At 44.8% G+C, this 13,025-nt stretch overlaps 1 protein-coding gene across 3 annotated transcripts in view; it reads left to right on the top strand.

The window, feature by feature from the left end:
- Positions 1–13,025, top strand: part of IQCA1 (IQ motif containing with AAA domain 1) — a 108,490-nt gene that overhangs the window by 75,003 nt on the left and 20,462 nt on the right. For all 3 annotated transcript variants that reach the window (XM_064660285.1, XM_064660284.1, XM_064660283.1), the window contains 4 exons: positions 3,264–3,325; positions 5,834–5,916; positions 8,647–8,754; positions 11,732–11,931. In XM_064660285.1, the coding sequence (XP_064516355.1) occupies positions 3,264–3,325; positions 5,834–5,916; positions 8,647–8,754; positions 11,732–11,931 (453 nt within the window). The remainder of the gene's footprint in view (positions 1–3,263; positions 3,326–5,833; positions 5,917–8,646; positions 8,755–11,731; positions 11,932–13,025) is intronic.

The following is a 13,025-nucleotide window of genomic DNA, read 5'->3' as shown; positions in this document are numbered from 1 at the left end:
AAAGTTGCTTCTGAAATAGGCCTTGCTGGCCTCTCAACACAACTCTGGAGATCCCTTTGTGATGAAGCTGGGCAGGAGAAAAGATAACCACGAATGGCTATGACAAAAATATTGATATCAGTCTCAAGACTTGATAAGAGCAAAGCCCTGGAGAATGAGGCTGGTCAGACCTGAGGAAAGGCTGGGTTTGAGGACTGTGATTCCCAAACCCTGTTGGATGTTCTGTAGCTGGTTCAGATTAGCACCCAGGGTTCTCAGCCAGCTGTGAGGGCTGTAACCTCTGGATGCTGTGCCTAAATCCAACAGGGATTTCATATCAGAGCCCCTCATTTAGCAAGAGCTTCTTAAACTGAGAACATCTTTGTCTAAGGACTTTCTCAGCATACGTGTCCAAAGTTGCTTGTTTTGTCTCAGCACTGCCAGAAAAGACATCTCAACCCATGCACAGTGCAAGTCTGCACTTGCTCACTACCTCTCATCTAAGCATCACACATGATCCAAGGAATCCACTAAAAACTGCACAAACTGCTGCTTATTTCTCTTAAATCACAGGATCACTTGCCTTTTGTTACTTTTCCAAGAGGGAGCCTACAAGAAACACAGGGACTTTTCACAAGAGCATGTAGGGACAAGGGAGAAATGGCTTCAAACTGAGAGCAGGGTTAGATGAGGTATTAGTAAATAAATTCTTCCCTGGGAGGGTGGGGAGGCCCTGGCACAGGTTGCCCAGAGAAGCTGTGGCTGCCCCAGCCCTGGAAGTGTCCAAGACCAGGTTGGACAGGGCTTGGAGCAACCTGGGCTAGTGGAAGGTGTCCCTGCCCATGGCAGGGGGTGGAACAAGATGGGCTTTGAGGCCCCTTTCAAACCAGGCCATTCTATGATTTTCTGATCCTCGGTAGCAGCAGCTGTGGGCAGCTGATGGCAGCAGGACTTGTGTGATCACAGATCCTGCAGATCAACCTGGGACAGTTTCCTTCAGTGAGGCAACTGGGATACCCTCTCCCTTCTGGTGCCATTCTAGAAGCAGACACTCTGCTCTGAGATCAGGTCTGGTTCGCTCATAACAATCTCTGAGCTACCCAAAATATTTTCCTGAGCCCACACAGCAAGACAAGACACCGCACTGAGCCCAGGGACGATCCTCTGTCACCTGCCAGCTCCCAGCTAATGCAGTTCACTCCACGGGAGTCATCAAAGCAGAAAATAAGAGTCAAAGGGTGGCTACACAGGAGCTGGACTGACATTTCAGACAGAGAAACAAGATTTCCATTGTAAAGGGCGAGCAGGTTCACATTCATTAAACATTATCATTTTCTAAATAAAAGCCGTTCCCAAGAAGACATTTTGGAGCCAAGCCATTGTCTACAATTCATATTCCCCCTTATCACATCTCAGCCTTTGCCAGATTTCCCACAAATGCTGATGTTAATTAGGAAAACGCATTTTCCCCCTGCACAGTTCATTTCTGTTTTGCTCTTGAGTTACTTCACTGGAGAAGCTGCCTTGAGGACAATACCAGTTGGCCAATAAATTCAACGTATGCTTAGTGTCTTAACATAGGTAGAAACAAGCTTTTCTTCCTAGTCAGACCCCAGGATATGTAATTTCTGGTTTGCTGAAAGAAAGGTTAAAGAGACAAAACTGGAGGAACAGCAAAAATAAACCAATGAGTCTCAATATCTCCTCAGTTGTTAAAACAGCTGGCGCACACATTCTTCTTCCCATTCCTTTTCTTTAAAACAAAATCTCTCTGGTACATTCTGATGAGTATTTGCTGCCAAACTCATTTATGTAAAAGAACCCACGGTATAGCTCTGCAAATACAGAGTTGTTTGCATTATTCTAACCCAAAACTTAAAAACACCCCCTTTTCCCAGTTAGCTGACCCACACAGCACTGGGCTTAGGTTACATTTCCATCTGGATTGTCTTTGTGGCATCATAAACGGTAACAGGTGGTTGAACCACAGGTTATTTACACTGTGTCTATCCTTGAAAACTTAACATTGATCTATTTCTGAAGAACTGCTGATCCATTCTGAAAAAAACCCCAGCATTTTCCAGATAATTGGGTAGGATTTTTTAACTCAACAAGGCAGTCTCCGGGGTTCTGCAGAAGTATTCACTGTCATAAAAAAAATAAAGTAAACGAGTGTATTCCCAGGAAAGAGAACATAAACTTTTGGAAAGAATAAGCTGTCTTGTTCAACTAAGCATTTAAGCATGTGCTTAAATTTAAGCTGTATAAGTAGTTCCACTGAAACAGTTCTGAAGTGCTGCACAGAACCGAAGCACAGACAGCAGTGGTGGGCACTAACATGGATTAACGATGCCCTCTCCACTACTAATTATCCCTGACCATATTTATGGCTTGTGAGCTGTAATTAATGGGGGGACCTGACAGTCTTGAGTCACAGCTCTCTTATTTATGCTTTCCATGAGTTTTTTTTGCAACATGTAAAGAAACCAGTCACACAAGTCAAAAACTTTCCACAGTGAAAGGGTGGTGAAAATATGAAAAGAGCAGGTTGTGTTTTTTCTGACCTCTTCAAGCTTCTTCCCTGAGGCATTAGGAAAGAGAAGGCAGGAGGATGTCTAATGGTTGGGAGGGGAGCCAGAGTCTCAGGAGGTTTTCCCCTTAGGGGAGCTGCTTATATGTTTCACTTCAATATAAAAAGAGACATAAACAGTCTCTGGAGCAGCTACTTGGACCCCGCACCCTGTTCCTTCCTGCTTCCTTCTTGGGTAAAGGCCATACCCCCTCACCCACAGAGTTGTGCTCCTCAAAGAATCAGAGAATAAGAATCACAGAATCATTGTGGTTGGAAAAGCCTTCCAAGCTCATGGAGTCCAACACCCTTAACCCAGCACTGCCAAGGCCACCACTAACCCATGTCCCCAAGTGCCACATCCACATGGCTTTTAAATCCCTCCAGGGATGGGGACTCCACCCCTGCCCTGAGCAACCTGTGCTAGTAAAAGAAAATCTGCCTAATATCCAATCAAAAGGAAGGAGAGAAGACTTCTTTTTCCTTGGAGTAAAATGGCCCTGGGATTCTTTCCTCTGTTGTCTCCACTGGAAGGAGTGGGAATGCTGTTTAAGGATATGATTTTTCCCTTTGGGTTCTCTCAGTAACAAGGGCCACATTCAGACATAAACATTGTAAACATTGGCTGTTCTGGCCCTCACTTTGCTCCAGTACATTCAAATATATCTATCAGTGCTAATAATCACTAATTCCCGCCTGGTTTTGTGGTCCTCAGGCAGGTAAGGCATCTGCAAAGAAGAAGATACCTGAGATGGAGAGAGATCTAACCCCTGACAGGTAAAGAGACACCCTGTTTGCAATACGTTTGCTCTCAAACTTGGTTTTCCTCACGTGCAGCAACACAAACAAATTAAAATCCTCATTCTTCAATGACACACCACCAGGACCAGTCTCCATCCACTCCAGGCAGGTTAATTCCAGTTGGCAGAACTAAGCACATGTAATATTTAGGCAGGATATTGGCCCTGTGTGCCTCTTCCCCATCCTCTCTGCAGGTGCAGAAGCACCTGGCAGGTTTGTTGACTGTCAGATTTTCCATCCCAGCTGAAGCCTGATAAGGGAGGCTGCAGACAGGCCCCTGTACTCTATAAATCACCCCTCATGGCTGAGGTACAGCATACATGTCATAAACCAGCCTAATTTAGCAATGAGAGTTCTGGCATACCCAGCCATTCCTTGTGTACCCTTGCTCTTTTAAGCATCCTTATTTTATTTGGAGGATTTGGGAGGATTTCTGCTTCTGACACAACATTTTCAAGGAGTTTGTGATGCGTTCACTGAAAATCCAGCCATTTTTCACCTGTACACACAACACACAAAGATCTCACCACTGGGACCTGCTGCCCCAGAGCCAGCTCCCAGGAGAGAACAGCACCAAGGCAAACTCACTCAGTCCCTGCAGGGGAGCACATCCCACAAATCCATCTGTACAGACACGCACAGCGAGCCCTGGGCTTGATCAGTTGGGTGCTGGCACTACAGACCTGGTCAATGATCTCTAATAAAAAACTCTCCAGGCAAATATTTAAAATACATATCTCAGATCATAGCAGAGTATGACCTCTCAAAAAGCAGTACCGAAGTCCAACAAGGATGCATAAAGTTAGTCTTGCACATATCTGCTTCTTTATATGTAAACTTAACACACAGTCAGTTAAAAACATTAGTTTTTTAGTAGCTGACTTTCAGTCAGAGTTTATCTGGCATTTTGGCTTCATGTTTTGCTCTTCCTTGCTGAGCATTTCAGAAATAACCAAGAGAAGCTCAGGTTCATCTCTGTTTTGGCACAGGGAGCTTTAGTCAAAGGCTGGTCACATCACACTTACTTGGGGGAAATTTGGGACATGTGTCATTAAACTTGAACAGAAAAATAATAAGACAGGAAAAGTAGAAGCCATGCTCCCAACAGGACTGCCAGCTTAGTGCCTTTCTACTTTCTGCCTGTTTTATGATGCATTCCCAACATAAAACCACTGAGAATGAAAGCAAGATTCAGAGTGGCAAAATCAATGTTGTTGAAGGTGCATTAAATTTTGGATTTGCTTATTACTACTGCTTTGTTAATTCTGCCACTAACACTGCAAAAACATAAAACTTCTAAGCTGAAATGGAAAAAAAGCTGCAGACCTCAAATTATACCTTTACTTTCATTAGCCAGATGAGAGGCACTATTAAGTATTTTTATTATAGCCATACAATATTTGGGATGTCCCAAATAAGATCAGAGAGACAGACCAAAAAAAAAAAAAAGGTCAGATATTGAGGGGAAAGAATGTGAAAAGCGTACAAAAGCAGTGGAAGACCTAAAAAGATAGAAATCAGTATTGTTTATACTAACAACACACCGAGAATTTCCAGCAGGCTTATTCATTTTATGCAATCCCTGAAGCAGTGTCTGTCTGCAGAACTTAGTGCCAAAAACATTGAAATCAATCCTTAGAACTCCAAAAGAACATCCACACCAATAGAAAACCACACACAAATGTAAGTGTATTAAATCCTCAATTACTGGGAGCTACTTGCAGCCACTAATGGAGACAGGAGGAAACTGTTCCACTGGAGAGCTTTGCCCGTTTCACACAATCACAGACTGGTTTGGGTTGAAAGGGACCTTAAAGCTCATCTCATTCCAGCCCCCTGCCATGGGCAGGGACACCTTCCACTAGCCCAGGTTGCTCCAAGCCCTGTCCAACCTGGCCTTGGACACTTCCAGGGCTGGGGCAACACTTCCACGGCATGTTTTTCCCCCAGTCCTCCTTTGGCCATCATGACCCTGACACTGCAGTTGGTGGATCACTGGTTGCTCTGATCGAGTCATTCCCAGTGTGTTCCTGGGGAGATGGGGCTGTCTGTTGCAAACACAATAAATTCCAAGAAGAATTAATGAATTACTACTAATTGGAGAGCTAAGGGAATAGGTACAGTAGTGTTAGGATTGCTATTATTGTATAATTTAAAAATAATTTCCCAGTAATTGATATTAATGAATGAGTCTATTACACAAGTCATAACTGATCTTGTATCACCTGGAAATGGGTAAATGGAGTCAGCAAGAGAGGGAGAGATGCTGTGTGTGAGGTTATAAAAGAGATTCCTTGCCATAACACAGAAAATGGTATTTATTGATTTCACATTGATGGTACTAATCACCTTTACCTCTGAGCTACAAAGTACATTTATAAAGCTGAGGAAGCAGAAATAACTCTCAAGCTGGTTCAGCTGTGGGAGGACTGAGCTTTTACTTCCAGTGCCCTACAATTTCTGAGTGATGTCTCTTGCCCACAGGACCATTGATTCCCTGTACCAGGAACTTGCAGAAGGAGGATTGCTGATCAAAGCCCAGGCCGTGAATCTCTCCGATTACATTGGTCAAGTACCCCCTTTTTTACAGCTACCATGGTGTTTGATCTGACCAAACCTCCAGCCTTCCCATGGGCTCTGACCCCTATTTCCAGTCAAGAGAGAGTTCAAGAGTCATTGCACTTTTAGGACTTGCACACTTGAATGTCTAAAGCCACGCAGGCAAATCAAGGCTTTCTGCAGAGTGCTCAGTGCCTTTCACTTCTGCTCCTGAAACCAGGACCTGTTTGTAAAGCTGGGGCTTCTCTCCAGGCACTGACACCTGCAAGCCTTGAATGTGTTTGGACATGACAGGCCACTGTGAGGTAGAACCACAACATCCTTCAAGGAGCCCTGGCTAGGCATTGGAAAGACAGTGCAAGTCTAACAGACCAGGGGTCAAAATCCATGCAGAATACTTCCCAGAGAACAGCAATAATCATCCCTCCAGCTTTTGTTCATTCAGCACAGAAGACTCACTCCCTTCCCTCCACCTCCCTGACTGCCCATGAACTCTGAGTAGTGCTTTGAGGCGTATCTGGCCCTGATTTGAGTAAGATGTGTCTCTGTCTAGTTCTGCATTTCACAGTCCTCTTGCCTGGTTTCTGTTAACTGCAGCTGCAGTCAGACAAGCTTGTCTATGCTCTACACAGATAAAAGGGCTAAAAAAAAGCCCCAAACCACATTTTTAGGCTGCAGAGGAGTCTGACACCATCTCCAAAAGCATTTGGTGACATTCAGTAAAACCACATCAACCCCCAAGACTTAATTGTTTTAAAGGCCATAATTTGAATTTGAAACCATCCAGAAGCAACAATGCCCCTGGCTGTTAGTACAACATGCATCCCAGCCAGAAAAGCCAGATTCTCTTGTATTCCCTCCAAATGCCATGTGTATATAAACTCTCAGAAGCACCAGTTCAGCCTTCAGAGCCTTTGCTCATTCTGTTGAAGGCTGAGTTAACAAGTGTCCCATCTGTTTCACGCTCATTAAAGATCCTGAAGTAAAAGAAGATTTTCATTATTCCTTTGTTCACCCAACCCATCGAGGTCTACCAAACATTCCCCACCACAGATGTTTTTAAAAGAGCACATCTTCACCAGTGGATAACAGTTAACAGCTAGTAACATCCAACACAGGAAGAGATGGCTCTGGGCCATCTTCCCTTGACCCCGAGGTTTGAAGCTTTGGCTTCTTTGCAGCACAGAGGAACACAAGGGCTGCTCCAAGTTATCCTGGCAATATTCCCTTTCTAGCAAAAGATTCTGGGCATGGAAGTGCAGAGCCTAAAGTCATCTGGCTGCCTACACCTGCACAGGTGAAGGCCCAGACTGCCAGAACCAGCTCTTCCCAACACAAAACTCACTCATGCTTCTTGAGCTGCCACAACACCACGCAGAAGGTATTTAAAGCTGGAACTATTTTTTTTAAATCCAAAAAACCTCCCTTTGAGAGTCCCAGAACACAGCCAAAGCCTGCAGAGAAGTAAGTCCTCATCTGCTCAGCCTTACAGGGCTGAAGCCTAAGGAAGGTCACTTCCAGTTCCTGGGGAAAGGACAAAGAGTGGAATTGTGCTACACAGCCAGTAAAGGCACTGAAATGTCCCCCCCTATGACAAACTGACATCACTGAACTAATTTTCTTGGTGACCTTATCTAAATTAGTCAGAGAATATCCACTGTGATTTATGTTCAGTTGCAATTAAACCCTTTGATGCCTTCTAATTAAATCTGTGAAGATTAATTCCTATCCAGTTCTTTTGATTTCTCCTTAAATAAAAGATAAAACCTGAAATGAATTTTATTCTTCAGAGGGGAGGGGGCAGTTGAACCAGGGCTTGTCTTCTTTTTTGCCCCCAAATTACACCTCCACTTTCTCTCTCACCCACTGCTAATTTACCTCTGCTCCAGAGAGCTCTAGTCCTCTCCCTTTTTATTCCCCAATAAAACATAATATGCTGTTATTTTTTCAATAATATTCACCATAATGACATGTATTTTATGCTAAAAATAATCCTTCACTACATCACAACTAGTTTTCCTTCTTGTGGCCCATTCTGCTGGACCTTTGTTCTCTAACATGTCGTGTATATGGGCTTTGACAGGGCAAGCAATGTGATTATAGCTCTGTAACAAGAGCCAAGGCAAGATTAAATCCTTTCAGTTCACATCAGGGACTTTCAGTTTTCTTGGGTTGTTTTGTGGAGGGGTTTTTTTGAACAACAAAAAAAAAGAGGTTCACTGCAAAGCAAAGAGCCCCACCGAATTAGGTGACACATTCAGACATCCAACACAGCGAGGAGCTGAGCTGGGACACAGCCAGGGAAAAGCTTGTTAAAACAGCTTCTCCCCCTTTCTGAAACCCTTTGGAGAGCGTGCAGTTCACTGGGATTCCAGCCCCGCAAAATCCCAAATCCAGAAATCCTTTGCCAGCGCTGTGATTTATGGTGCTGCTAATGATTCCTCTCCACAAAGTTCCTCTAAAAGGTTACTGGAGACCGACTGCTCTGCTGAACGCCTTCCTTAGGCTGGAAGGGAAAGTCCACAGCCTGGTTAACTTCAATTTTCCTTTTCAGTTCACCTTTCTAGGGGCCACATTCCACAGCAGCGTTGCCCCGTTTGAGTCCCTGTCCCTGGGCATTCCCGGGTTTGCTGGGGGTGCGTTCTGCCCGTGCTCCACGGCACTCCTTCACTCCTTGAAAAATGCATTTTGTACCGACTCAGTGTCACATTTATTAAGCCCCTGCTTCCCCCCTGCAGGCAACTACGACTGTCTGAGGAGCAGCCTCCGTGGGACGGGGGCACAGCCCTTGCCCTCTGCCCCCGACGTCAGGCAGCTCGTGGCCCTGTATGGAATATTGCCCTTAGGTAAGAGCACAGCAATTCCTGGAGGGAAAAACACGGTGGCTTTGCTTCCTGGCAGAAACAGGCATCTTTACTGGCTCCGACAGGGCTTGATTAGTCGTAATCTGAACCGTTTGCAGTCTAATTGTTTTTCAATTAAGCCTTCTGAGCGAAGGCCATATCATTTTAATAGTGCATAAAGGAGTGTGCACAGTCAGGTATTGCCTCTCCATCCCATCCCTGTTTGCATGGCAACAGTTTGTGAATGGCAGCACATAAAAGGAAATCACTTGGGGAAGATAATAGCTGAAACAAGCTCCAGTGATCAAAATTAATCAAGTTAAGGGAAGGGCTAAGGTTGCAATTTACCTTTTACAAGCTGGCTCGTGTTACTCAGTGCTGCACAATGCAATCATTGAAGGAATTAGTCTGAATCCATTCTGTACCTCGCAGAGTACACTTGTAAATGCCCTTTCAGTTTTAATGCCAGACTTAGCCAATATCTAACAAGGCTTTGCTGGGTCAGGTTGTTTGCTTTTAATGCAAAATCTATCCCATATTTTACTTGGGAATGGCATTAAGCCAAACTCTAGTGATTGCAAGAAGTGCCTGTCTCAAGGACCTTTACTGGATATTTTGCTTGCATCCTTTTCCGTTCCCGACTGGATTTTTCAGCCTCTACTCAATACTTCACTTGCACCCTTCTCCATTCCTGTCTGGATTTCAGGGAGGTTTTAACTAGGCAAGTGCTCCCCAAGGCTGTCATTGTCTGCTCATCCCCTTAGCAGGGCAAAATAGCCAATGGCTCCCTGACTCCCATCCTGGCAAACACAGAGCTTCTGCTTTTCCCTCCCCTTTGCACAGCTTCCAACACCCAGAGCCCAGGCTGTTCTGTACCTGTGTGTTCTGAGGCTCTCCTGGGGCATTCCCTGGCTCCACATCCCCAGAGCAGCTCCGTGTGCCATGGAAAGCTCGGAGCAATAGCATGGAGCTCTGGTTCATTCCTTTCAGGGAGGTACAAGTGCTCCTGCTGTCCTGCAGCTCCATCTGAAGAGCCAAGCTAACAAACAGGATTCTAACAGCACCTTTCTTCAACCTGGGCGGGGTCCTTCCCACCCAAAACACCCTCAGCTGGTTTGGGGTAAGCCCTCAGGGGATGGCTGCAAGTTTGACCACAGTCAGGTGAAGGAGCTCAGCAGTTCTCCCTGTCTGCACAAGGCAATGTGGTGTCTCACACAGTCCATAACTCCTCCAAGGTTATGTTTTAGCATCATCTAATCTAGGAAAATCAAGCCCCAAGACATCCCCTGAGGCAGGAACTAAAAGAACCCACGAATTTTCAGCCATTTATACAATTGGTAAAAATTCTAGGGAGAGGAGACCCTGGACTAGTTAAACAAACAAAAGGTATTGGCAACAGCAGTTTGAAAAATGCCTTTGAGTGGAAAAAAGGTATTACGAGAGCCAAAAAAGGGTACAGGAATGGCTTCACCTTTGGGATGCTATGTTATGGGTGACATTTTACTTAATTGGTCTCCAAATTAGTTCATCATTACATAATTGTGTGTTGTAGAAGTGAAAGTTTCTCTCAAAATAGTCACTTGATGGCAAGGAAAGCCCCAGCTTAAATGGCATTAAGAAAATTATAAGCAGCTGAAAAGAGAAATAATAGTAGAAGATATACTTCATCTTTAACCGCAGAGGAGTCTGCTGCTCCCCTCGTAATGAATCTATGTGTAATAGTAATAGATTGGTATGGAATGACCAAATATTAATAAAGCCTGGGTGGCTGACAACTTCACTACATCCTGGACTGTGCTGCAATAATGGCATTCATCTCTGCACTCCCACTGTCATTTATTTGGGACATTAAAGCATTAGCACACAGAGAGGCAGCCTGATTGGATTTGTTTTAAATACCATCCTTACCCAGCTGTCCCCTTGAACCCAGAGCAGCTTTACAGGCTAAGCCATGGGTTCCCTCTGCAACCCATCACCTTTGGGGCCAATTTTCCCCCCCCAGTCTGGGGAACACCAGTCTCAGAGACCCTGAGAAGCAGTGGGAGCTCACGCAGATTTTCATTATTGTAACCACCACCACTGCTGGCACAGGACATTTTTAGACAGAGGCAGTGATGTTACTGAACTACCAGTGGGCATGGATAAAGTATTTAACATTCCCTGCTTCTTCCACTTCTGGAGGTTCACCTGTCCCTAATTCACACAGTGACAGCTGCAGGAAAGACAAGTTCCATCACCATCGACCTCCTAAAACTGTCTGTGGTTGTGTTTTCCCAACACTGGCATTTCTGCTGGGCCTTCCCAGATGATGGATCATGTTCCCCACAGCCCAGGATGAATTTACCTGGAGCAGGCACAGAGACAGATTCAGAAATGCTGAGCAGTCATTGCTGTGGGCACAGCAAGGGAAGCACAGCAACCCTGGCACTCCCTGAATAAACCAAAGAGAACAGAATGATCCTCCTTCTCTGAGCAGATATATCATCCCTGCACTGCAACACCCCCCTGCCACATTCCAGAGTAGGGAATAACACTGACTCCTCTGCAGGTGAGCCTAGGTGTGCTCAGCAGTGAAGGATTTTAGAGCACACCCAGCCTAAGTGACAAAGTCTCCAGCACTCACTGAACAGCAGTAACATAAAAGAGGAAAAATTACCCCCAAAAAGGGAGGTGAAGGCAGAAGTCAAAAGAGAAAAAAGTAAAACACATGGTAACAACTGGTCTCAAAATCCTTCTTTTAGCTCACATTGATTTAGACCTGAATTTTGCCTATCAGAAGGTACAAATAAGGGACGTTAAATCCACTGGGGACACAGCTCTGGTTGTACAGAACTGAACTCAAGAGCACACATGCCACAATGAGGAAACAATTAATTCACATTATAAATTATTTATGGTGAATAAAAAAGGAAGAATCATTCCTTTACCTTTATAGCAGACTCAAATGAAAGCAATTACAGTGCCTTATGACTTTTTACAGGTTCCCAAATGGTCCATGAGAATGCTCCCTTGGTGAAATCCGTGTTACTGGCTGGACCCGCTGGTGTTGGAAAGAAAATGTTGGTCCATGCTATCTGCACAGAAACAGGAGCCAACCTCTTCAACTTAACTCCTTCCAACATTGCTGGGAAATACCCAGGCAGGGAGGGCCTGCTAATGATGCTTCATATGGTTCTCAAGGTATTGTGTCTTGGGGGGTTCTCTACAAAGTTGGTTCAGTTCATCACCTCTTTCGTGGGACAAACAGGGAATGAAATTGTAGTTTCTCCATATTGAGGAACATACACACCTTGGGCAAAGCTGCTCGAGGTCCAAAGGGCTGCCAACCCAATTTAGAATTCCCTCCCTGCCTTCAAGTGTTCAAAACATCAGCAGGAATTTCTTCACAGAAAGGGTTGTTAAACATTGGAATGAACTGCCCAGGGAGGTTTGGAGTATCCACCCCTGGAGGTGTCCAAGGAAGGCCTGGCCGTGGCACTCAGTGCTCTGGGCTGGGGGACAAGGTGGGCATTGGGCACAGGAGGGACTCAGAGGTCTTTTCCAGCCTAAAGGATTCTGTGAAACCACTTGTTGACAGGCAGTGTGTGAACCTCTGCAGAGGATTTACTGCCCCTGGAGAAATCACTCAGAGCAGCCATATTTTTCACATTAACATTTTTGTGAGCTTTGTGTTACCTTGAATATGAAAAGCATCACAGATAAAGAAAATTCTGTTCTCTGTTTATATGCACAGGAATGCTTATCATGCAGCATTTAATCAAATGCTGGGCTGGGGGTGGTCAGAAATTTCCTCTCTGGGACTGCTGCTGCACAAGAACTCTCTCCCCTGTACTGCTCTCTGTTTACCTATCAGCAAGCTTTTCAAAAGAAGGAATCCTAGTTCAGGATTACAGGAACAGCAGTGTATGAGAAGTCTGGAAATGAAAGAAGGTGTATGAACTGTGAAGGACATATCCCAAACTCTCTTCAGAAGAAAAAAAAAAAAAAAAAAAGGCACTATCCTGGCAGGCTTTCTTCCACATTTTAAGTCCTCAGCGTTTCTGCTACAGAAGGAAGCTGGTAAATATTTCCAGACAAAACAACCACAGCACATACACTAGGAAAAAGCCAAATGCAATAATTTTCCAGTGCCAGAGGCCTACTAAAATTGGCTTTGCCTGGGATTTATCAGATGTATTCTATTAAATCCAGTGTTACAGCAGACTTTGTGACAGGTGCCTCCATCCCCAGAAAGGAAATGTTTCACAGCTAAAAGCAAAGCAATGCCCAAGGCC

Source organism: Pseudopipra pipra, chromosome 7, assembly GCF_036250125.1.
Source record: "Pseudopipra pipra isolate bDixPip1 chromosome 7, bDixPip1.hap1, whole genome shotgun sequence".
In the NCBI taxonomy this organism is placed as follows: Eukaryota; Metazoa; Chordata; class Aves; order Passeriformes; family Pipridae; genus Pseudopipra; species Pseudopipra pipra.
This window is presented reverse-complemented; position numbering and strand designations above follow the sequence as displayed.